This window comes from Ptychodera flava, assembly GCF_041260155.1.
Source record: "Ptychodera flava strain L36383 chromosome 23 unlocalized genomic scaffold, AS_Pfla_20210202 Scaffold_23__1_contigs__length_28996876_pilon, whole genome shotgun sequence".
NCBI classification, from domain to species: Eukaryota; Metazoa; Hemichordata; class Enteropneusta; family Ptychoderidae; genus Ptychodera; species Ptychodera flava.
In genome coordinates this window covers 17,759,111-17,782,192 of record NW_027248277.1, presented here as the reverse complement: position 1 = coordinate 17,782,192, position 23,082 = coordinate 17,759,111, and the positions used below count along the sequence as shown (strand labels likewise).

The 23,082-nt window shown below is 40.6% G+C and overlaps 1 protein-coding gene across 2 annotated transcripts in view; it reads left to right on the top strand.

Moving 5' to 3' along the window:
• Positions 1–1,053: 1,053 nt before the first annotated feature.
• LOC139123535 (guanosine-3',5'-bis(diphosphate) 3'-pyrophosphohydrolase MESH1-like) overlaps positions 1,054–23,082 on the top strand; it is a 116,877-nt gene continuing 94,848 nt past the window's right edge. The window contains exon 1 of one of the 2 annotated variants that reach the window (XM_070689704.1): positions 1,054–1,257. In XM_070689704.1, the coding sequence (XP_070545805.1) occupies positions 1,137–1,257 (121 nt within the window). In that variant the 5' untranslated portion in view covers positions 1,054–1,136. The remainder of the gene's footprint in view (positions 1,258–23,082) is intronic. The other variant, XM_070689705.1, reaches the window with a different exon arrangement.

The window sequence follows — 23,082 nt, the reverse complement described above, 5'->3', positions numbered from 1 at the left end:
CTCTTATTAGGAAAGAAAGGAAGGTACACTTAGTAGTGTTCACCTGGTACACTGTTCAGTCACGAAAATGAAAACATTTCATTCAATTCTATGTACTGACCAATTTTTAGATTACAAAACTTAATGAAATGCAATAGGAACTTCTGTAAGTTACAGTTCAGGACTTTTAGCCATATATGAGAATCAGTGAATTGATAAGACGATTTATTTTGCAAAGCAGTATACTTCTCAAAGCCAGGCCATGGACGTTTATCGGAGTATGATATTCCAAGCCAACTGGTATTATCCTATATCATTAACTGAGTAAATGGTAAGCTGCAAGCAAGCTTTCGTGTAGAATTAAAGCAAAACGACAGAGAGAAATGTGTGCACGTCGCTGGTGTCCCGACGGAGTACGTCACATCAAAGAATGCTGAACGGCAAATGCAAAATGGCAGGAAAGTTGAACATTCGTATCATGCTAGCGGGAATGTATGCACTGATGCAAAGCAGTATTATTTGCTGAGCGATCGGTCAAATAATCGAGTCACCATTAAAAATGTTCACATTTGTGCAGGTTAATTGTTGATATAAAATAGGAACAGCAATAATACCTGTTAGAAAATGGTCCGAGCCGACTTTGTTTGGAATACTTCGATGGCGTCCAGTCCTTCCGACCGATAGCACAGATCCAATTTTCCGCCTTTTCATGGACAAAAATTTTGTTCTTTCATCTGGGTAATCGATAATTTTAAACTGTATGATAGGATAGTTGGGCCTCAGGCCGACAGATCGATTATAGCTGCCTACCACTGCACAAAATGTTCGCGTCGGCATCGATACGAGAAGGTAAACAAAAGACCCACACACACGTGTACACGTTGTTGATTCACTGAGCGGTGCGGGTTGCCCCACAAGATGGCGGATGACCTCGTGACCTGACCTCGTGACGTCAATTGAAAAGCATCTATTATAAATATTATATAATATATTATATAATATTTATATTGTATTACACGTGACTGTTGTGGCGGCGCTCATTCTAAACTTTTTCAAGTGTCACCGGATGCAGTGTGCACTGTGATGACATGACAAACGGTTTGATCCCTTGACGACCCAGAAGGCGTGTACAGCGTGTACTCCACTCCAGTGTCAATATGGCTGACGAAGGGTCAAATTTACAGGCACTTGTTGAATGCATGGACTTTGCGGCAATCAAACACAGGGACCAACGACGGAAGAACCCCAATAAAACGCCGTATATCAACCACCCTATCGGTAAGACGCCATTTTTGAACCTCAACTCTGTGTACACGGTTACTGTGGTAGCCCTCTACCCCACGGGCATTCAATAACCGTGATCTTAACCTCTAATTCTTGAAGTGGTCTTACACCGTAACCAGTACTACGTCTCTGAGAGTTCTGAAATGAGATGTTTTTGGTGCCCGTTCAACTTCAACCATGGTCTCTCTATAGAGTGACCGTGGTTCAACCAAAGATCCTTGAGGGTCTATGTTAGGTCATGGAGGTAGTTCTACCTCCATGAAATGGTTCAAGTACATTCAGTTCAGTATTGGCTTACTCCTTGATTATCCTTGCTTACAGCCTGTATGGTTTGTTTTCCAGGCACATAGGATCTGTGCTACAGTTCAGTAGACCACAACCTAACCGGGCGTTTTGGGTGGAGGGAAAGGTAGCCCACCTTTCACCTTCACCCTTGCCTGAGGGTCTGTGGTCCAACTCATGCATAACTCAAAGGAAAACCTCAAGCTACTGTACTGCAGCCAAAGTACAGATGTTTCTGCAAGTCATATTATATTATGAAACGCTTGGATGATGTATACACCACACAGATTTACAAGTAGCTGACTCAAAACGTTGAGCTTGTACCTCCATATTGCTTTACCTGCAGGGTAGCTTTTAGCTCTGCCTGGCAGGGCTGTGTGTTACCGGCTATAGGCCTTAATTCCTGTGGTGGGAGGTTTTATAGCCAGAAACACACAGCCGTGCCACATACTGCTAAGGTAGCTTTATGCATAGAGGCACTGTGCCAGCTACCTCCATAGTCTCATGGAGGTAGCAGCAAGATGCTTGTTTCTCTGCCCTCTGTGTTGTTGGAGGCACTGCTGTTTAACAACAACTGCATGTAGCTGTGAACATGCCGGCAATGCTGTAGCGTCATGGCTACAGAACCACTGCAAGCCACTGCATATACTTTTTCAGTTGTCCATCGCAACACCAACTGTTGTAGTTCATTTAGCTTGCAAAACAATGCGTATGTTATTCTTTCAAATTATGTCAACCTGCTAATGCTGACTGCCCGTACGAAAGATCAAAACTTGCTACATATAGTACATATATGTTACAAATTTGATACACACTTTAATTGAACATGTGAAATATGCACCAAGTTTGTACTAGTTTGGTACACACTATGGGATTTTCACCATGGTAGTTGTGAAATTTGTACCAAGCTTGTAGATATATGTGAAATACATATCAAGTTTGGTACGAACTTCAGATTTTCTTAGCTGTCCCACGTGGCACTGTTTTATCACAGAACTGAAACAATGATCGAACTACTACGGTAACCCTGTGTTCATTGTACAAAATGACAAATTAATTCTTTTTTAAATTAATTCTTTTTAAATTTAAAAATTTTAAATACTCTCGGTTGTTAAAAACATATGAATTAGGTTACGCGTGGAATGTACAAATTTATCAAACCATGGAGGTATAGCTAAATCCATGATCAAACTATTGCAACATCATGAATGAAAAACATCAAAAGTCAACTAAAACTTAGTTCAGCTGCCATTTTTTCAAACAGTTTCCTTGGACATATTTTAAATGATAAGGATCCAAAATGGTACTCGAATTCCAGTTAAAGACTTTTTTTGTTCCGTTTACTAGTCGTAACCACTGAAAGTATACCTGTCATATGTCCGCCAAAACACATTCACACTGTCATACCAGTATGCTCAGAGCAGGGAAGTCATTGTCACGGCTATAAATCATGATCGTTACTTGCATTATTACACATGTCCAAAGACCATGGATCCCAGCTGACACCAAATGTCTTCAAATGATTGATTTCAAGTGCATAAAAGTTGGTCAAAAAGTAATATACTCTCCCATTTCTCGAGAAACTGACATTTCAGATAAATGAGAGCATCGAGGTCACAGGTCACACAGATAATTATGTATTCGAACTTCAACCTTACAAGATCACATGTCGTGAAAAGAGACATCTGATTGGCTAGTTTGCCAACACCAGCATTTGAACTCCAGTACCACTAAGGAAGTCATGGCATTGCTTCAGCTGTCAAATTTACAACGTTTTTACCCGCCGTTTTGGGGAGAAATTGTAGATTATTTCTATCATCGGACGATTAAGGGAACAAAGAAGAGATTTGGGAGTACAATTGTTGTTTGAAATTGAAGGACATTGCCTGCATTCGACACCGAGAGTTCATGTAAGTTAAACACATTCAGTAGATCATATGGATGTCCGTTATACACTCAAATGGCCTTGGACAATTCCGCGGGATTTCAGTTAAGTTTCAAGCTAGAGTTCGCTGCTTTGACACTTTCCATGCCACAGAGGACTATTTCAAACCAACCACTGTTCTTTGAGAACATCATGATGACAAGAAGTGAGACTGTCCGTATCGATCATTGCATTGGGACTTATGATAGAAACTCCACTGCATGCATGCTGTGCATTGGACAAATCGGACATGGCAGAGTTACTTTCGTCACAGTTGTCAGTATCTAATGGTGGAAGAAATATGTTTGGACTCGGCGGAACTAATCTATCATCCAAGTGATGTGGAATTTGGTTGTGTTTAGTTGTTTGCTTTTTGAAGTTGGACTGTAAGTGTCTGTTCAAATATCGCTGTTAAGTCAAGGTCATCACATACTCCATGGAAGTTTTTATTTTTTTTGTAGCTATGGACATTGTTTTTCCATGATTTTGCGTTTTGATTTGAACATGTAAATAATACAACATTAACTTAAAACTCTCATGTTTTCCATGTACATTCCATCGGAAAGGTATTTTGAAATGTTTAAAGTGAATTTTATTCGTCAACAAAAGTATATGTCACAAAAATTACAAAATGTTTTGAATAAGTTTTTTATAGTTAACTATCTATGAGACTTTAACATAATATTTTTTCACTATTCAGTTTCTATTTGGTACACATTGAAAAAAATTGTGATCGGTATGATCTTCTTTAAAGAGACAGAATTTACCATTTTTCAATGTAAATTCCATTGTCAGAGAATATTTTGAATTATAGTGTACTGTACATATATGCCAAAAAGAATATATTTTACAGCTCATTTTATGTATAAAGTACAAAGATTGTATGTTTATTACAGTAGAGATACTGTATTCTACAGTAATATACCGGTATTGTGTTTTTAGTTAACAAATTTATTGTCTGAGAAGTTTTTTTCTTTTTACAGTGTAGTATAGTTGAATGTGTCATAGGGTGAGTGTGTGTTGGATGTAGTAATATCCTCTCAACTTTTTCATAGATGTTCAAACCTAGCATCTGGATACATGACTTGAAGGTGAATTTTAGAATGTGCTGCTCACAAGGTAAACATATCTAAAGAGTGTACATTTATAAGCCAGTTTAGAAAGAATCATTTGTATACAATACAATGGGGAGAAGCAGCATGATGATGTCATGTACCACATGTTGTGTGAGCATTGCTTTGAAAAGACGCTGTCAGGAATTACAATCATCTAAATCCCCTGAAATGTTACCAGGGCAACAGTATGTCTGCTGTTGCTAAGGCAACAGATACCATGCCCAAGATATTGAATTCCCCCCCCTCCCCCGCGCATCTCCAAGCTTGGTGCACACTCAATACAAACAAAAACAAAATGACCTCTACATTCTCTGTACAAACTTGGTGCAATGTTCATCACACTTTCACACATACTTGCTGCAAACTTAGCCTATTCTTGAATCAAAGTGTATATAACTGACTAGCAAGATGTGTGCTTGTTTGGATGTCAGAATTTGTATCAAGTATGTAACAAGTAAGGAATGCAAACTTGTGGCAAATTTGGTCTTTCGTAAGGGTGTAACAAAATGTACTTTTTCATATTTTTCCGTGAACCATCGACAGTCACTGCTTGAGTTGTGACTTTTGTTCTTTAGCATACTCTAGCTTTGACAAGGAGTTGTCCTGTCTGTCACGAATGTACGGCCAAAATTCTCTGTTCACTATTTGGAGTGAGAGATTACAGATTCCAATTGATATCAGCGTAGAGTGTGTTGACCCATAACACGTTTTCAAGACTGAGTTCATTGATACAATCAGTGTTTACCTTTCTATTACACAACGCGATGCATAGAAAGACACTACGTGGCCTAACAGCCTTTAGTGTGGGAAACGCCTCCTTGAAAGTTGTAAGCCAAGGAGATCTGAGCACATTTTTCCTCGCCAGAATTGCTTGTAAAGACGTTTTTGCGGAACAGATTTCAGCCTGTTCAGTGCTACAGTTGTCTATGAGCCCACAAATTTCCGGTAAGCTTCTATCTTATTGTATATTGAGTTAACAGCTGAATGAGTTTTCCAAGGAACTCTTTTGGCCTTGTGCATACAAGGGCGTCGCCCCTGCAAGGCAAATCTATACGGACAATGACCAAGGACAAAGAACACTCGTACGGACATTGATTGAGTTATTCATGTTTGATCTAAGACTTATTAGTTTAGTTGCTTTAGTGATTGTACTTTCATGCAACTTTGATTTAGTTATAACTGTTGCAAAGCAGTTATATTGTTCATGCTCTGTAAGTCATGGTCGTTTATGCAAATGAGATCTTGTAAACAAAGGTAAGCGTTCAGTCACCGGTAGAGGGCGCTTAATGAGGCAGGTCCTATGACTTGACCCACTGATTTGACCTTTGACCCCTAGGTCATTACAGAGTATGAATTTTAGCTTAGTTCTTATTTTTTCTGTATTTTTCTGATTTATTTCAGTTAATCGTTCCATTACGTTCTTGTACGTTATCTGGAAGACTTGCTTATATTCGAATAAATCCCGTGATGATTAGATCGGATATTTGCTTTGTCTTATTTATGGAGGAACGCATTACGGAATATCACTCATAGATGACAATTGCACAGTAGTCGCAGACAAATTATTTTGAGTCTTAAAGGATTTGTTTGCGCGCTACATTTCTCATTAACGGATATTTCATCGGACTTGTGATATTCACCTAAGTCAAGTCATGGCAAGTGAACTGCAACAACCAAGGCGTAGTAGCCGTATCAGGACACAAACAGAAGAAGGTATGGCATTCGCATTAGGTACTAAGGAAGCACAGTTACAGAAACTGGCACGGAAGATGACAAGAAGAAAAGAGAAGATCTCAAAAATGTTAAATGAAGAACAAGGGAGATCTGCAATCGAGAAGCAGTACACGAAAATGATGGCAAACTTTCAGGAGTTTGTCATTGCCAAAGACCAATTTAAGTCATTGGTAGGAGGCAGAGACGATTATCAAGAATTTAGTAAATGGATGAATGGAGTATACTCATCCCTGCAAGGTTTCCTTCATAGGGTCGACAACTGGCACACTAGAAGCGAGACCAAGTCACACGCCTCAGTCCAAATGACAACCACAGTGTACTTTGAAGAGCGCTTCCCAAGTCGGTAGCATAGTCAGTCGCGTGTCTTCACGCTCAAGTATTATCACTGCTATACGAATGGAAGACCAAAAGAAAGCAGAGCTTATGCAAAGGCAGCGATACTGAAGGCAACAGAAGCTTTAAAGCCATCGCTTGCGATCCCTGGGTCCGGGAGTGGCAATGAATAATGAAGGCAAACCCATGTTGACTTCGTGTTTAATCCATTATCGGCTTAGATAAGAACCCACTTCTACGGAAATCCTAATCCAGACAGTTTTGTTTGAATACAAATACCATAAGCTAACATAACAGACGATGTTACCGGTAGTTAGTTTTTGCTGTCATATTCCTTACGCTCAGTATTCATGTACGATACGAGTGAACCAAGAAAAACCGAGTACATAGCTCTGCGTACGATGCTGATTGTTCCCGGCGTTATACGGCCTCCCACCACAGTCCTACTGACTGCATGCGACAGACAAAGCCGGTCACCGCGGTCCCAATTTGGGCCGCGCATGAAACACTACTTTCGGTCGAAATCAACTCAATTCCGATCTATGCCTACCTGACTACTCAACCGCTCACAGACTGGAAAAAAATTTGCTCTCGTGATGTCCCAAACGCTTAGTTTGCCGGCGATGCACGGCCATGGGCCCACTGTAGCCGGCCATAACTACTGTGTGGAAGGGAATACAGCACATTTGGTTCCGGTCACTCGTCCTGTCAACATCGATCTCACCGCGGTGCGTGAATATGCTATTGAATGCGATCACAAAGGGAGGTGGAAATCGTTCAGCGTGATGTGCTGTAATTCAATATTCATTGAAAAAACCACGTTACTTAGGTTACTTTGTGTCTGCTCAGTAGTGGGTTAGTTTCTGCCGTGGTTCCAGAAGAAACTCCCCTGTATCACGTACATCCGACTCATCGCGTACACCCCACTCATCAAGCTCACCCACTCTAACATTCAAAAATCACAGACTTGAACCAAGTTTGGGGACAAGGTTTTTTTAGGAGAGTAAAACGTCTCTTTGATACGTAATTGGTTTCATGTGGCACTATTATTTCCCGATTTTTGCTGTCGTTAGGTAATTGTCAAAACAGAGCATAGTGAGTATCGTTGTCTAAAGCAATTCACACCTATCGTGGGAATCAATCTGGAAGACGTTCACAATGTGACAAGATATGGAAATAGGCAATACGTTCATACAAGCATGCGGGTAGTAAACACCTGTGTTCTAAAATTCCATGATTAGGATGATTGGCGACAGGACTCCACGGAGAACAGATTTATTTTCACCTTGACTACCGTGGTTTCAGTGACATGTGTCTTTTGCAATGATTTGAACGCTTATCAGATCGATGGTCCGAAACCTTTCCAAGACCAATGCTAACACTGTAATATCATGGAGGTAGAAGGAGAGAAGCCTTGGTTGTCCAAGAAACCGTAAAAGCAACAACAATACGTCGAAATTCTTCATTACTGCTCCTTCATATCGTAAGGAGGAAACAAATTCTTCCCTAGCCTAAGGCCATGGCATAGAATATGTACATGAAATTAACTACGGTATCCAACAAGTAACCCAGAAAGCGAGGCCACGTTTTTTTTTCAGTATTCATATTTTTGGGACAATAATATGTAAGCGGAACAAGTTATACATGTCAACTGAACATAAGACGAAAGGTGACGTTGACGTAAAACGACTCGAAACTAAAACACTGAGGATCAAGTGGGTTAGTTTCTGCCGTGGTTCCGGAAGAAACTCGATCCCCTCTATCACGTACATCCGACTCATCGCGTACACCCCACTCATCAAGTTCACCCACTCTAACATTCAAAAATCACAGACTTGAACCAAGTACTGGAACAAGATTTTTACGAGAGTAAAACGTCTCTTTGATACGTAATTGGTTTTCATGTGGCACTATTATTTCCCGATTTTTTGCTGTCGTTAGGTAATTGTCAAAATAGAGCATAGTGAGTATCGTTGTCTAAAGCAATTCACACCTATCGTGGGAATCAATCTGGAAGACGTTCACAATGTGACAAGATATGGAAATAGGCAATACGTTCATACAAGCATGCGGGTAGTAAACACCTGTGTGCTAAAATTCCATGATTAGGATGATTGGCGACAGGACTCCACGTAGAACAGATTTATTTTCACCTTGACTACCGTGGTTTCAGTGACATGGGTCTTTTGCAATGATTGGAACACTAACGCGATCGATGGTCCGAAACCTTTCCAAGACTAATGCTAACACTGTAATATTGTCCCTCAAACGTAAAAGCAACAACAATATGTCGAAATTCTTCGTTACTGCTCCTTCATATCGTAAGGAGGAAACAAATTCGAATTACAGTCAACTCGCACTTTTTATTTCCAACCCGCCCAGAACAAACTCGCCCGATTTCAACTCGCCCGATTCCAACTCGCCCGATACCAACTCGCTCTATGCCAACTCGCCCCTTGTTTGAGATAGGGTGTTGTAGATTCCATGTACGATAACCCGATGGCCCGAGGCCAGCTATTTTCATGTCATGCCAGGCCAGTAACTCGTGAAAGACGGTCCTGCTGTTCCTAAAGAAGTGAGCCAGTACGCAGATAACTATCCCTATACGTAAAGACGCCGAACGAAATTTATTCTTTCAAGAGATTTGCAAAACGTGAAATTCGCAAATAAAAAGTTTTCCGTGTTGGCACATATTTCAACCGCAACCGTGGTTCTCAATGTTAGAAATAATTGTTGTTAGAAATAAAACGTTTTATACGTACCACGTACTCATAAAATTGCAAAATAGTATCGGGCGAGTTGACATCGGGCGAGTTGAAATCGGGCGAGTTGGAATCGGGCGAGTTGGAAAAAGTGCGAGTTGACTGGTACCCAACAAATGAATAACAAATCTTCCCTAGCATAAGGCCATGGCATAGAATATGTACATGGAAACGCTGAGGATCAACACGAGAGACAAAATAACGATACAAAACGAAGGTGGGGTGGGATTGGGTGGTAACAAGTGTAAATCATAAATCATTTTTACCATTTCGTAATTGGTATGTATGATAGGTGCATTCAGCGATTGAAAACATAGTAGATTTAATAAATATGAAAGACACATTGAAATTGATAAAGTGGAAGCAACACGTATTTTTAGTATTATTAGATATTAAAAACAATTTTTGTCAATTGTTTCAAATATATATCGTACCGAATACAATTGCCATTAATAATTACGTTTTTCTGTATGTTGATAATGTTAAGATTTTGTCAACAGTTTGGGGTAAATGTAAATGATATTTTTTAGGGTCACGTGGTTTCCTCACAAAAACCTTCGCCCAGCTTATTGGTCGATAACCAAAGGTAAGCGTCATCGACACTTACCTATTTGCATATTTAGTGACGCATCAAATTATCTCTTGGGAGTAATTTTCACATCATTACAGTTCGCGAACAGACCATGAGTAGGCAATTCTCTCTCTCTCTGAATCACGAGCAAGAGGCTGTCATACGTGGCATTATAACCCAGTTTGGATGGGAGATCGATCTGGAAGAAACGCATGGACGTCGAAGAGAAGCGGAGGTAGATACTATGCCGCAGGAAAACCGCCGACTGTCCACCGATATCCCTATACAGAGGGATCAGAATGCAGAAGAATGTCGGCACTGCTTTTGTCAGCCCTGTGTAACAACAGTACGGCAGAAGTGGTTGGGAACTGGACAGCAGGCTTGCGACCTGAACGCTGGCATCAGAAGAAATTTGTACAGAAAATACTGGACTCTTCTGTGCAGGAGAGGTACCTGGCTAGATGCCAGGTACATTGATCGCAAGGCACGTCTGATGCGGGCCGAAGGGCTGTTGTCACAAAGAGGGAAATTATGCCCGATTGTGTTTTGCAGCTCATACGGTCCCTGTACCCAAATCCTCCGAATCGCTCGTACATGGGTCACCGTTGGCAGTAAGTCGTGTCTTTGACACAAACCAAACGGCCCTTTTGAGGGCCACCACATCTTCCAAAAAGAGAACTACCGTAAATACTACACTGGCTTTTGCCGTACACACATACCTAAATTATGCGCATTGTCACAAGCAAAGTTTTATGAAAAATTGAATGAAAACCTTCTTAGCTAAACTGCGGCAGTATGTCTTCGGCCGATTTCGGGGTTTTATTGATTGAATGCTATTTATTTGGGGATTGTTTTTCATTGTGTATTTCGTAAGTGATCCGGTGTACACAGCAAATGTTTGATCGTTAGCACGTTCTGCGCGTCACTTCGTGATTGACAGCAGTTTGAAATGGTCAACGGCTATGTTGTCGACGCCACTGATCGTGTACAGAAAGAGATTTTTCATGAATAAGCCGCTTGAAACTGTAAAACAGACAGTATTTGGCTCACAACCTTATGTCTAAAGTATTCACAAAAGGTACTATGGTGGCACAGCGCTATATTTATCTCCGTGGATAAGATTTATGCCAGTTTTCTGGAGCAGTTGCTCGCGTTGCTTCCGTGTGTCAGTCATTTGAAACAATGAACCCACTGAAGTTAAGCTGCCTTTTATACCCAAGTAATGGCTTTAAGAAGAGCACAGCAAGATCTACGAACCAAAAGGCAAGCCATAGAAGAGGCGGAGAAAGATCTACAATCAAAGGAAGAACAGCTGACCATAGACACAGAGATAGCTATGTCTGAAGCACGAAAAAGAGTCCTTTCGAGGTACGAATTGGATGGAACTGGAAATCGACCACTGCCGCATGGTATTAAGACTGAACCGCCAGATGACTACCCCGTATTCGAAGAAAGAATAGCAACTGGTGGGCATTCCAGCGACAGAGGCAAAAATCGTACGACTGATACTCCCAAAGAAAGTTCTACTTGGGGGACAGTGTACTAAGCTTCGGCCGAAGACGAAATAAAGCTACTCACGACAGAATAATGGCTAAAGAAAAGAGTGAAAGAGATCACCGTCCAGAAGAAAGTGAGAGTGACAGCGGGTCTGACATTTCAGAAGACGCAGTCAGCGTAGCTGCTTCCAAAAATTCCAACAGAAGTAGCGGCAGTAACATGAGTAAGACAACACGTGACGCTGCACAGTGGGCGATGATTAGAGCAATAAAGAAGATGTCCACAGTGATAAAGAAGTTTGATGGCAACATCATGGAGTACAGATCATTCATAGACGAGTTTGAAACCAAACTCGTACCAACTGCCGAAGATGACAAAGACAAACTCACTCTGCTGAGACAGTTCACCGAAGGTACAGCCCATGAAATAGTTCAAGGGTATGCAGGCATAGACGCAAGTGAAGCATATAAAGGTGCCATGGAGGAACTGGAAGAGCGTTATGGTGATCCAAACAAGATAGCCAACGCCTACCTGAGAAAGATTTTAGACTGGCCTCAAATCAAGCCAGACAACGTTACGTCGTTAGACAAGTTCGCCATCTTCCTTAATCGGTGCAAGACAGCGACCCGATGTGTTGATGGACTAGAAGTACTGGAGCATTCAGAAAATATGAAGCGGATCGTCAAGAAGCTTCCTTACTTTATGCAAGATTCTTGGAGTAAGCGCACGACAAAGATACGACAAGCCAAAAAGAAAGTAAGATTTGAAGACCTTGTCGACCTGGTGAAGTCTGAGGCTACTAGATTGTCATGCCCGGACTACAGCAGACAGGCCATGGCTAGTCTCGACAACCCGGTGAAAAAGAAGAGAACCACAGAGAAAGTGGAACTATCTTTCGCCACCAGTGTCACCAGTACCAGTAAGAAGACGAACCAAGGGAGCAAGAAGAGCAGCACTTCAAACTCCAAACCACACAAAGCTCAACAGAAGCCATGCCTGCACTGCCAAGATAGCAATCACTCTTTCGACAGTTGCGAACGATTGATTGCAGCCAGTCAAGAAGATACGGTTGACTTCCTGAGAAACCAAGGTGTATGTTTTGGCTGTCTAAAGCCTGGTCATCGAAGTAGGCAATGCAAGCAGAAAGCTAAATGCTCCAAATGCCAAGGAAAACACCCAACGGTGCTACATCAGGATCGTCGACCAACAGCTGATAAGGATGATGATGATTCCAAGACGCCAATACAGCCAGAGAGCACCACTGTCACAGTAAACTGCCTCACCACAGAGGTAGAAGAAATACAGCCCTGTATGGGGACCGGTGCCCAAGATGATGATGACAGCAACAGGAACAAGAACCGCAAAATCCTGCTGACTGTTATCCCAGTCAAGGCGAAGCTGAAGGGCTCAAAAAGAATGGTACAGACCTATGCCTTTCTAGACTCAGGCAGTGCTGCATCATTCTGTACAGAAACGTTACAAAGACAGCTTGGAGCCCCGGGTAGAAAGACAAGGTTGACGGTAGACACCACAATAGGCAGAGGTACCCTCACCTGCGAGACGGTCACAGGCATAGAAGTGTACGACCTAGACTGCTCAGAGCCACCAGTAGAGCTGGAAACAGTGTACACTAAACCAACAATAGGCGTCTCTGAAGACTTCATTCCCCGCCAAGAAGACATCATGAGATGGCCACATCTGAAGAACATAAAACTTCCAAGAATAGATGCCGAAATAGGACTGATGTTAGGCACTGGAGAAATAGAAGCGTTCACCCCTCTGGAGACGATACGCGGTCCGCGTAAAACGCCTCACGCATGCAGAACACAAATAGGATGGATCCCCTGGCACGTATCCAGATATTGCGAAACGGGACAACAGATCCATCCTCCAAGCTCAGAACAGAAATTATTGCTGTAGAAGACATGGAGGAAATGAATAAACTAGACAGGTTGGTGCGGCATTCCATTGACCTTGACTTTCCTGAGCGCATGATAGACGACAAAAGGGAGCACTCCCAAGAAGACAAGAAGTTCATACAGAAAGTGAACGAAACCATTGAGCTAGTAGACGGACACTACAAAATGGGACTTCCATTCAAAACCGAGAGAGTTCGACTACCCGACAACCAGCAGTATGCCTTACAACGCTTCAAAGGCCTTGAACGAAAGCTCAGAAACAACCCAAAGTTTCATACCGATTACCAGAAGTTCATGGCAGACATACTTGAGAAGGGATATGCAGTACAAGTCCCAAATGACGAATTAGACCGAGACGACGGAAGAGTATGGTATATACCTCACCATGGAGTATATCATCCAAAGAAACCAGAGAAGATCCGTGTTGTCTTTGACTGTTCAGCGAAGTTCCAAGGGGTGTCGTTGAACAACCTACTATTACAAGGGCCGGATCTGACGAATAATCTACTAGGAGTGTTACTACGATTTCGACAGGAACCAATCGCTTTAATGGCAGATATAGAGGCTATGTTTCACCAAGTAAAAGTTAAAGAGGAGGACAGCGACTGTCTACGCTTTTATTGGTGGCCAGATGGAAACATAGAAAGCCCTCCAAGAGTCTATAAGATGATGGTTCACTTGTTCGGTGCAGTATCATCCCCGAGCTGCGCGAACACAGCACTACATAAGATGGCCGACGACAACAGCCACCTATTCGACAATGAAGTTGTGGATACAATAAGAGAGACTTCTATGTAGATGACTGCCTCAAGTCGGTAGAAGACGCTAAGAAGGCAATCAAGTTGACACAAGATCTGACTGCTGCTTGCAAAAGGGGCGGTTTCCGTCTAACGAAGTGGGTGAGCAACAGCCGTGAAGTATTAGAAGCCATACCGAAAGAGGAAAGAGCTAAAGAAATCAAAGATTTGAAGCTGGAATACGACTGCCTACCAGTAGAGCGTGCCCTAGGTACTTCATGGTCGGTCGAGTCAGACACAATAGGATTCCAGATCAACATTGAAAACCGGCCTGCAACAAGAAGAGGCATTCTATCAATTATCAGCTCAGTATACGATCCCATTGGACTTGCAGCCCCATTCATCCTACCTGCAAGAATACTACTCAAGACTTGTGTCGTAGAGGTATCGGTTGGGATGCAAAGATTAAATAATAATAATAATAATACTTTATTGCATAACAACACACTTCGGGAAGTGCGGTAGAGCAAAACAATCAAACATTACACACATGTTCAGGTAAAACTGCTGCTGGGGATGAATCTGTAGTGTAAGAAATATACCTTAAAAGAGGCTTCTTGTCCTCAAAATTCATGATGTACAGGAATTTCTCTCTGTCACTTAAATATTCAAAGTTCTTAAAATGTAATTTCATACTAGTGAAAAGAGTATTTCTATTATGAACATATTTGTCACACTTAATAATATAATGAAACTCATCTTCTACAGAAGACTACAGAAAGTACAAAATCTCTCATTTAACGGGATTCTTGGGACTGACCTTCTGCCAATCTCAATTTGTAAATTATGATCAGAAATACGAAACTTGGTAATCAATTTCCTGCAGTTAATATTTGTAATATCCATCAAGTATTCCTCAAAAGTAAATAAAGTTTTAAATTTTCTGTACGTTCTTAGTTTATTTTTGTCCACACTCTGAGTCCTTACATCATTATGTAAATCATTAATCCATGAGACACAATATCTTTCTTTCAGTTCTCTGTGAATTGCTTTAACAGTGAAATTAATGTTACAGATATTTGACCAGATAGATCTTCCACTATAATTATCCAGAATATATTTAATATACTCAAACCACTGGGAGTGGTGCTTAGCAGTTGTATATGCAGCACATAGTAGAATATCATCTGATAAAACCAATCTATGCCAATATTTTATCATATGTAGTATAACAGTGAACTGGATGGGGTATCTACCCAATTCACCAACAATACCAGCTCGTGGAGCTTGTTTAGAAACACCAAGTAAATACCTGTAAAAGGAAAAACTTACATCATTCATAAAATTCTTCTTATCATTGATTTCGTTTCCCCAAATTTCACATCCATAAGTCATAATGGGTACGATCAAACGATCAAAAAGGTCTAATGCAACTTTGACAGGGAAACCATTATTGTGAGACATTCCCTTGTATAGGCTAAACAAAGCTTTTGTTGCTTTTAACTTGAGGTTGCGAAAATTGCCCTTAAATTTACCATTGGGAGTTATTACAAAGCCAAGGTAACAGTATTCATTCACCAACTCAAGTGGTATACCATTATAAAGTAAGGTAATATTTTTGAGAACCTGTTAGTTTTATTAAAAATAATCACCTTAGTTTTCTTAGTACTAATTGTAAGCTTCCATTTTGAACAAAAATGATACAATTTATCAAGACAACTTTGTAATCCTGCTTGTGATTCAGACATTAAATAGCAAGTCATCTGCATACAAGAGACAACTAATAGAGAGTGTACCAAGTTTGATAGGGCAAAACAACCTACTATTACAAGGGCCGGATCTGACGAATAATCTACTAGGAGTGTTACTACGATTTCGACAGGAACCAATTGCTTTAATGGCAGATATAGAGGCTATGTTTCACCAAGTAAAAGTTAAAGAGGAGGACAGCGACTGTCTACGCTTTTATTGGTGGCCAGATGGAAACATAGAAAGCCCTCCAAGAGTCTATAAGATGATGGTTCACTTGTTCGGCGCAGTATCATCCCCGAGCTGCGCGAACACAGCACTACATAAGATGGCCGACGACAACAGCCACCTATTCGACAATGAAGTTGTGGATACAATAAAGAGAGACTTCTATGTAGATGACTGCCTCAAGTCGGTAGAAGACGCTAAGAAGGCAATCAAGTTGACACAAGATCTGACTGCTGCTTGCAAAAAGGGCGGTTTCCGTCTAACGAAGTGGGTGAGCAATAGCCATGAAGTATTAGAAGCCATACCGAAAGAGGAAAGAGCTAAAGAAATCAAAGATTTGAAGCTGGAATACGACTGCCTACCAGTAGAGCGTGCCCTAGGTACTTCATGGTCGGTCGAGTCAGACACAATAGGATTCCAGATCAACATTGAAAACCGGCCTGCAACAAGAAGAGGCATTCTATCAATTATCAGCTCAGTATACGATCCCATTGGACTTGCAGCCCCATTCATCCTACCTGCAAGAATACTACTCCAAGACTTGTGTCGTAGAGGTATCGGTTGGGATGCAAAGATTAAATAATAATAATAATAATACTTTATTGCATAACAACACACTTCGGGAAGTGCGGTAGAGCAAAACAATCAAACATTACACACATGTTCAGGTAAGACTGCTGCTGGGGATGAATCTGTAGTGTAAGAAATATACCTTAAAAGAGGCTTCTTGTCCTCAAAATTCATGATGTACAGGAATTTCTCTCTGTCACTTAAATATTCAAAGTTCTTAAAATGTGATTTCATACTAGTGAAAAGAGTATTTCTATTATGAACATATTTGTCACACTTAATAATATAATGAAACTCATCTTCTACAGAAGACTTACAAAAAGTACAAAATCTCTCATTTAACGGGATTCTTGGGACTGACCTTCTGCCAATCTCAATTTGTAAATTATGATCAGAAATACGAAACTTGGTAATCAATTTCCTGCAGTTAATATTTGTAATATCCATCAAGTATTCCTCAAAAGTAAATAAAGTTTTAAATTTTCTGTATGTTCTTAGTTTATTTTTGTCCACACTCTGAGTCCTTACATCATTATGTAAATCATTAATCCATGAGACACAATATCTTTCTTTCAGTTCTCTGTGAATTGCTTTAACAGTGAAATTAATGTTACAGATATTTGACCAGATAGATCTTCCACTATAATTATCCAGAATATATTTAATATACTCAAACCACTGGGAGTGGTGCTTAGCAGTTGTATATGCAGCACATAGTAGAATATCATCTGATAAAACCAATCTATGCCAATATTTTATCATATGTAGTATAACAGTGAACTGAATGGGGTATCTACCCAATTCACCAACAATACCAGCTCGTGGAGCTTGTTTAGAAACACCAAGTAAATACCTGTAAAAGGAAAAACTTACATCATTCATAAAATTCTTCTTATCATTGATTTCGTTTCCCCAAATTTCACATCCATAAGTCATAATGGGTACGATCAAACGATCAAAAAGGTCTAATGCAACTTTGACAGGGAAACCATTATTGTGAGACATTCCCTTGTATAGGCTAAACAAAGCTTTTGTTGCTTTTAACTTGAGGTTGCGAAAATTGCCCTTAAATTTACCATTGGGAGTTATTACAAAGCCAAGGTAACAGTATTCATTCACCAACTCAAGTGGTATACCATTATAAAGTAAGGTAATATTTTTGAGAACCCTGTTAGTTTTATTAAAAATAATCACCTTAGTTTTCTTAGTACTAATTGTAAGCTTCCATTTTGAACAAAAATGAAACAATTTATCAAGACAACTTTGTAATCCTGCTTGCGATTCAGACATTAATAGCAAGTCATCTGCATACAAGAGACAACTAATAGAGAGTGTACCAAATTTGATAGGGCAGTCATTAACAGAGTCAAAAATCCCAGGAAGATCATTCAAATAAATATTAAATAAAGTAGGACTTAAATTGCAGCCTTGCTTAACCCCAATATTGGACATAAAGTTGTCAGTAAAACTGTTATTAGTTTTCACACAATAACTGACATTCTCATACATAGACTTAATAAGCATGTAAAAATTCCCATTGATACCATAGTTTTTAAGTTTCCAAAGCAAACCAGTCCTCCATACTCTATCGAAGGCCTTATGGAAATCAATAAAGCAGCAGAACATACGTTTGTGACAGGGCATACAATCTGTTCCCTTATCTGAAGAATACAAATATTTGTCAACAGCTGATTTTAAGACAAAAACATTATCTGCAGTCCTTCTCTTCGCTCTAAAACCAGACTGGAAAGGTGTATTAATTCCCTTCTTATTCAAAAAGGTAACAAGTCTACAATTAAGGGCAGAAGTAAAAAGCTTAGCAATACAACTATTGATTGAAATACCTCTATAATTAGAAGGATCATTCTTGTCTCCTGATTTGTAAATTGGTACTATAAAGGCAGTTTTCCATGAATTTGGAAAGCTGCCTGATCGAAGAATAGCATTGAACAAATAACAAAGTGAGTTGAGAAGGGAATGGCCCCAAATTTCAACATCTCGTTTAAAATACCATCCGTTCCTGGGGATTTCCCAGACTTTAATTTGCCAAGTACTTTTTGTAATTCTGAATTGGAGAAATAGCAATTTAAGATGGGACATATATTTTCATTGTTGCTCATTTCTAAACCAGTTAAATCAGTAACAACCATTTTCGACCACGTGTCTATTTCAGCAGAATCAAAATTGCCTAACTTCTTAAAATGTTCATACCAAATATTAGGGGAGATGGAAGATGCTCCTTTGTTTTCTGTGTGCACCTCTGTTACTTCTTTCCAAAGTTTCCAGAAATCAGTACTTTTGTTAGTATGTGCGTTTTCTAGCTGTGCAATCTGATTCTTTTTAAAAGTAGATTTTTTGTGTTTGATCAACTTTTTATACTCTTTCTTCAATTGAAACATTTGCCACGGATGAAAGGGTCACTAGAAAAGCGACTCAATAACTTACATGCCTCACGCAAGTCCTTCCTTGCTAAATAACAAGATTTATCAAACCAACTTTGCTTTTTTGCCCTTGATTTCTTGGTTTTCACCCTTGGTGTAATTTTTCTTAATGAACTGTCCGAGACTTTTTTAATAATGGACTCAAAGGTAGCAACTGCATCATCACAAGATGCTGTGTCACAAACAGAATTAAATTGGTTAAGCTCTTTCTGAATAGAAGGGCAGTGAAGGCGATCTATAAATCTTTGCTTAGCATCATCATCCCATATGTATCTACCTGGGCAAGGTTTACATACATCTTGATTGTTAACATCAAACAAATCAGAATTCAACTCAATGCAGAAACCTATTGGGCAATGATCAGAAAGATGCGTAAAATCATACACTCTAAAATACTGAACAGAACTAAGGAAATGTTTAGCAACAATACAATAATCTACAATGCTGTGACCATTACTCTTATAGCAAGTGGGTTTTCCATTGAGATCGCCAATCGTCCTACCATTTAAAATTAATAAACTATTTTAATACACATTTCAATAAGTTGTCTACGAAGTTGTTTTTACAAGAATTCCCACATCCATAGTAAACCTCTCATTAATGTTATCTGGTGTATAATCATCAGGCACAACGACCGGAAGAAATGGCAAAGGTGGCTATCAGATCTTCCAAAACTAGAAAACGTATCAGCCCAAAGGTGCTACAAACCAGCAGACTTCGGAGAAGTCAAGGTATGTGAGATACATCACTTTTCTGACGCCAGTGAATACGGATATGGTGTCGCATCGTATATTAGATTCATAAACGAAGACGGAAGAATTCACTGCGCCTTCCTTATGGGGAAAGCAAGGGTTGCACCATTGAAGAAAATAACAATCCCACGCCTGGAGCTAACAGCAGCTACAGTTGCCGTGAGAATGAACAGAATGTTAGAGAAAGAACTCGACATTAAGAAAGACAAGGTATACTTCTGGACAGACAGCACATCAGTGATCAAGTACTGTGCCAATGAAACCTCCCGGTTCCACACCTTCGTAGCCAACCGAATCAATATCATACGTGAAGGATCAGATCGTAAACAGTGGAAGTACGTCGATACCAAGTCCAACCCAGCCGACGACGCATCAAGGGGACTGACTGTAGACAAGTTCCAGCAGAACAAAAGATGGCTGCGAGGACCAGATTTCCTGTGGAAACCAGAAAGTGAATGGCCAACACAAGAAGGCATTTCCGGAGCGCTAAGCAATAAAGACCCAGAAGTTAAGCGGGAAGTATCCGTGTACAGCACCATATTAGTAGAGCAAGCGTTTGCAGTAGAGAAGATCCTGCTACGCTATTCCAGTCTGACAAAGCTAAAGAAGATGGTCGGATGGTTCCTGCTAGCGAAGAAAAACTTCCTAGATCGTTGTCGCAAAAGAAAACAAAGTGATGAAAGCAACAACGAAGATACTACGGAGGAGAGTTGTGAAAAAACAATCCCACCTCTTACACTAGAGAAACTGCAAGGGGCTGAAGATGCAATCATGCAATACGTGCAACGAAAGCATTTCCCAAACGAAATAGCACTCCTACAGAGAAAGGAACAAGTCAGGAGATACAGCCCGTTGTATAAGCTAGATCCAATCTTGGATGAGGGAATAATACGAGTTGGCGGACGTCTGGAACGTGCCTCAGTATCACCAGACAGCAAGCACCCGATAGTGCTACCGAAAGACTCACCAGTGTCAACAATCACCAGTGTCAACAATCATCCTCCAAGAAATCCACAAAGAAGTCGGACACCTTGGAAGGAACTCGATGCTGGCGAAGCTAAGAGAAAAATATTGGATTCTACGTGCACCTACAGCAATCCGCAACCTCATAGCCAAATGTGTGATCTGCAGGAGATATAGAGCGAAAGTTTGTGAGCAGAAGATGTCAGACCTACCCAAGGACCGCATTACCCCCGAAGAACCACCTTTCACGCGCACAGGTGTTGATTACTTCGGACCAATAGATGTCAAACGTGGCCGTGTCACTGTGAAGAGGTATGGAGTGATTTTCACATGCATGGCGATTCGTGCGGTACACCTAGAGGTAGCCTGCTCATTAGACACAGATTCGTGCATCAACGCCATCAGAAGATTTATAGCACGAAGAGGACAAGTTAGGTCCATCAGATCAGACAACGGGACTAACTTCGTCGCAGCCAACAAAGAGCTGAAGGAGAGTATCGGAAAATGGAACCAAGAGAAGATAGCCGAAACGCTCCATCAACAAGACATCAAATGGGAATTCAACCCCCAGCAGGTTCCCATTTCGGAGGAGTATGGGAGCGTCACATCAGAACCGTAAGGAAAATTATCTTTTCCTTGCTCAAAGAACAACCACTTCGTATGACAGACGAAGCACTGCAAACACTGTTCTGTGAAGTGGAAGCCATAATAAACAGCCGACCAATCACCAGGCTGTCAGAAGATCCAAACGATCTAGAGGCATTAACACCCAACCATTTGTTGATGCTGAAACCAAAACAGGCCCTGCCACCCGGCTTGTTTCAGAAGAATGACAACTACGTACGCCGTCGATGGAGACAAGTGCAGTACCTGGCAGATGTGTTCTGGAAGAGATGGGTAAAGGAATATCTCCCATTGCTACAAGAGAGACAGAAGTGGCTCGAGATCAGAAGAAACCTCAACGTTGGAGACGTGGTGTTGGTTGTTGACAACACAGCGCCGAGGAACTCCTGGTCTATGGGCAGAATCACCGAAGTGATGCAAGACAAGAAGGGACTCGTCAGGTTTGCAGAAGTCAAAACCAGAACGACTACTCTACGGCGCCCAGTGGATAAACTGTGTATGATCCTGGAGGCCGATGTCATCGACGATTCATCCGAAGGACACAACAACAGCTAAGAACTTTAACCTTTTTATTAGCGATATATGAACAGTATATTATTCGCATTTATTTAGTTAGATTTGAATTTTGACCATTTTAGCATACTGAATTTATAATTGTTCCGAATACCATCTACACAATTAGGGGACCGGAATGTTACGGCCAAAATTCTCTGTTCACTATTTGGAGTAAGAGATTACAGATTCCAATTGATATCAGCATAGAGTGTGTTGACCCATAACACGTTTTCAAGACTGAGTTCATTGATACAATCAGTGTTTACCTTTCTATTACACAACGCGATGCATAGAAAGACACTACGTGGCCTAACAGCCTTTAGTGTGGGAAACGCCTCCTTGAAAGTTGTAAGCCAAGGAGATCTGAGCACATTTTTCTCGCCAGAATTGCTTGTAAAGACGTTTTTTGCGGAACAGATTTCAGCCTGTTCAGTGCTACAGTTGTCTATGAGCCCACAAAATATCCGGTAAGCTTCTATCTTATTGTATATTGAGTTAACAGCTGAATGAGTTTTCCAAGGAACTCTTTTGGCCTTGTGCATACAAGGGCGTCGCCCCTGCAAGGCAAATCTATACGGACAATGACCAAGGACAAAGAACACTCGTACGGACATTGATTGAGTTAATTCATGTTTGATCTAAGACTTATTAGTTTAGTTGCTTTAGTGATTGTACTTTCATGCAACTTTGATTTAGTTATAACTGTTGCAAAGCAGTTATATTGTTCATGCTCTGTAAGTCATGGTCGTTTATGCAAATGAGATCTTGTAAACAAAGGTAAGCGTTCAGTCACCGGTAGAGGGCGCTTAATGAGGCAGGTCCTATGACTTGACCCACTGATTTGACCTTTGACCCCTAGGTCATTACAGAGTATGAATTTTAGCTTAGTTCTTATTTTTTTCTGTATTTTTCTGATTTATTTCAGTTAATCGTTCCAATACGTTTCATTACGTTATCTGGAAGACTTGCTTATATTCGAATAAATCCCGTGATGATTAGATCGGATATTTGCTTTGTCTTATTTATGGAGGAACGCATTACGGAATATCACTCATAGATGACA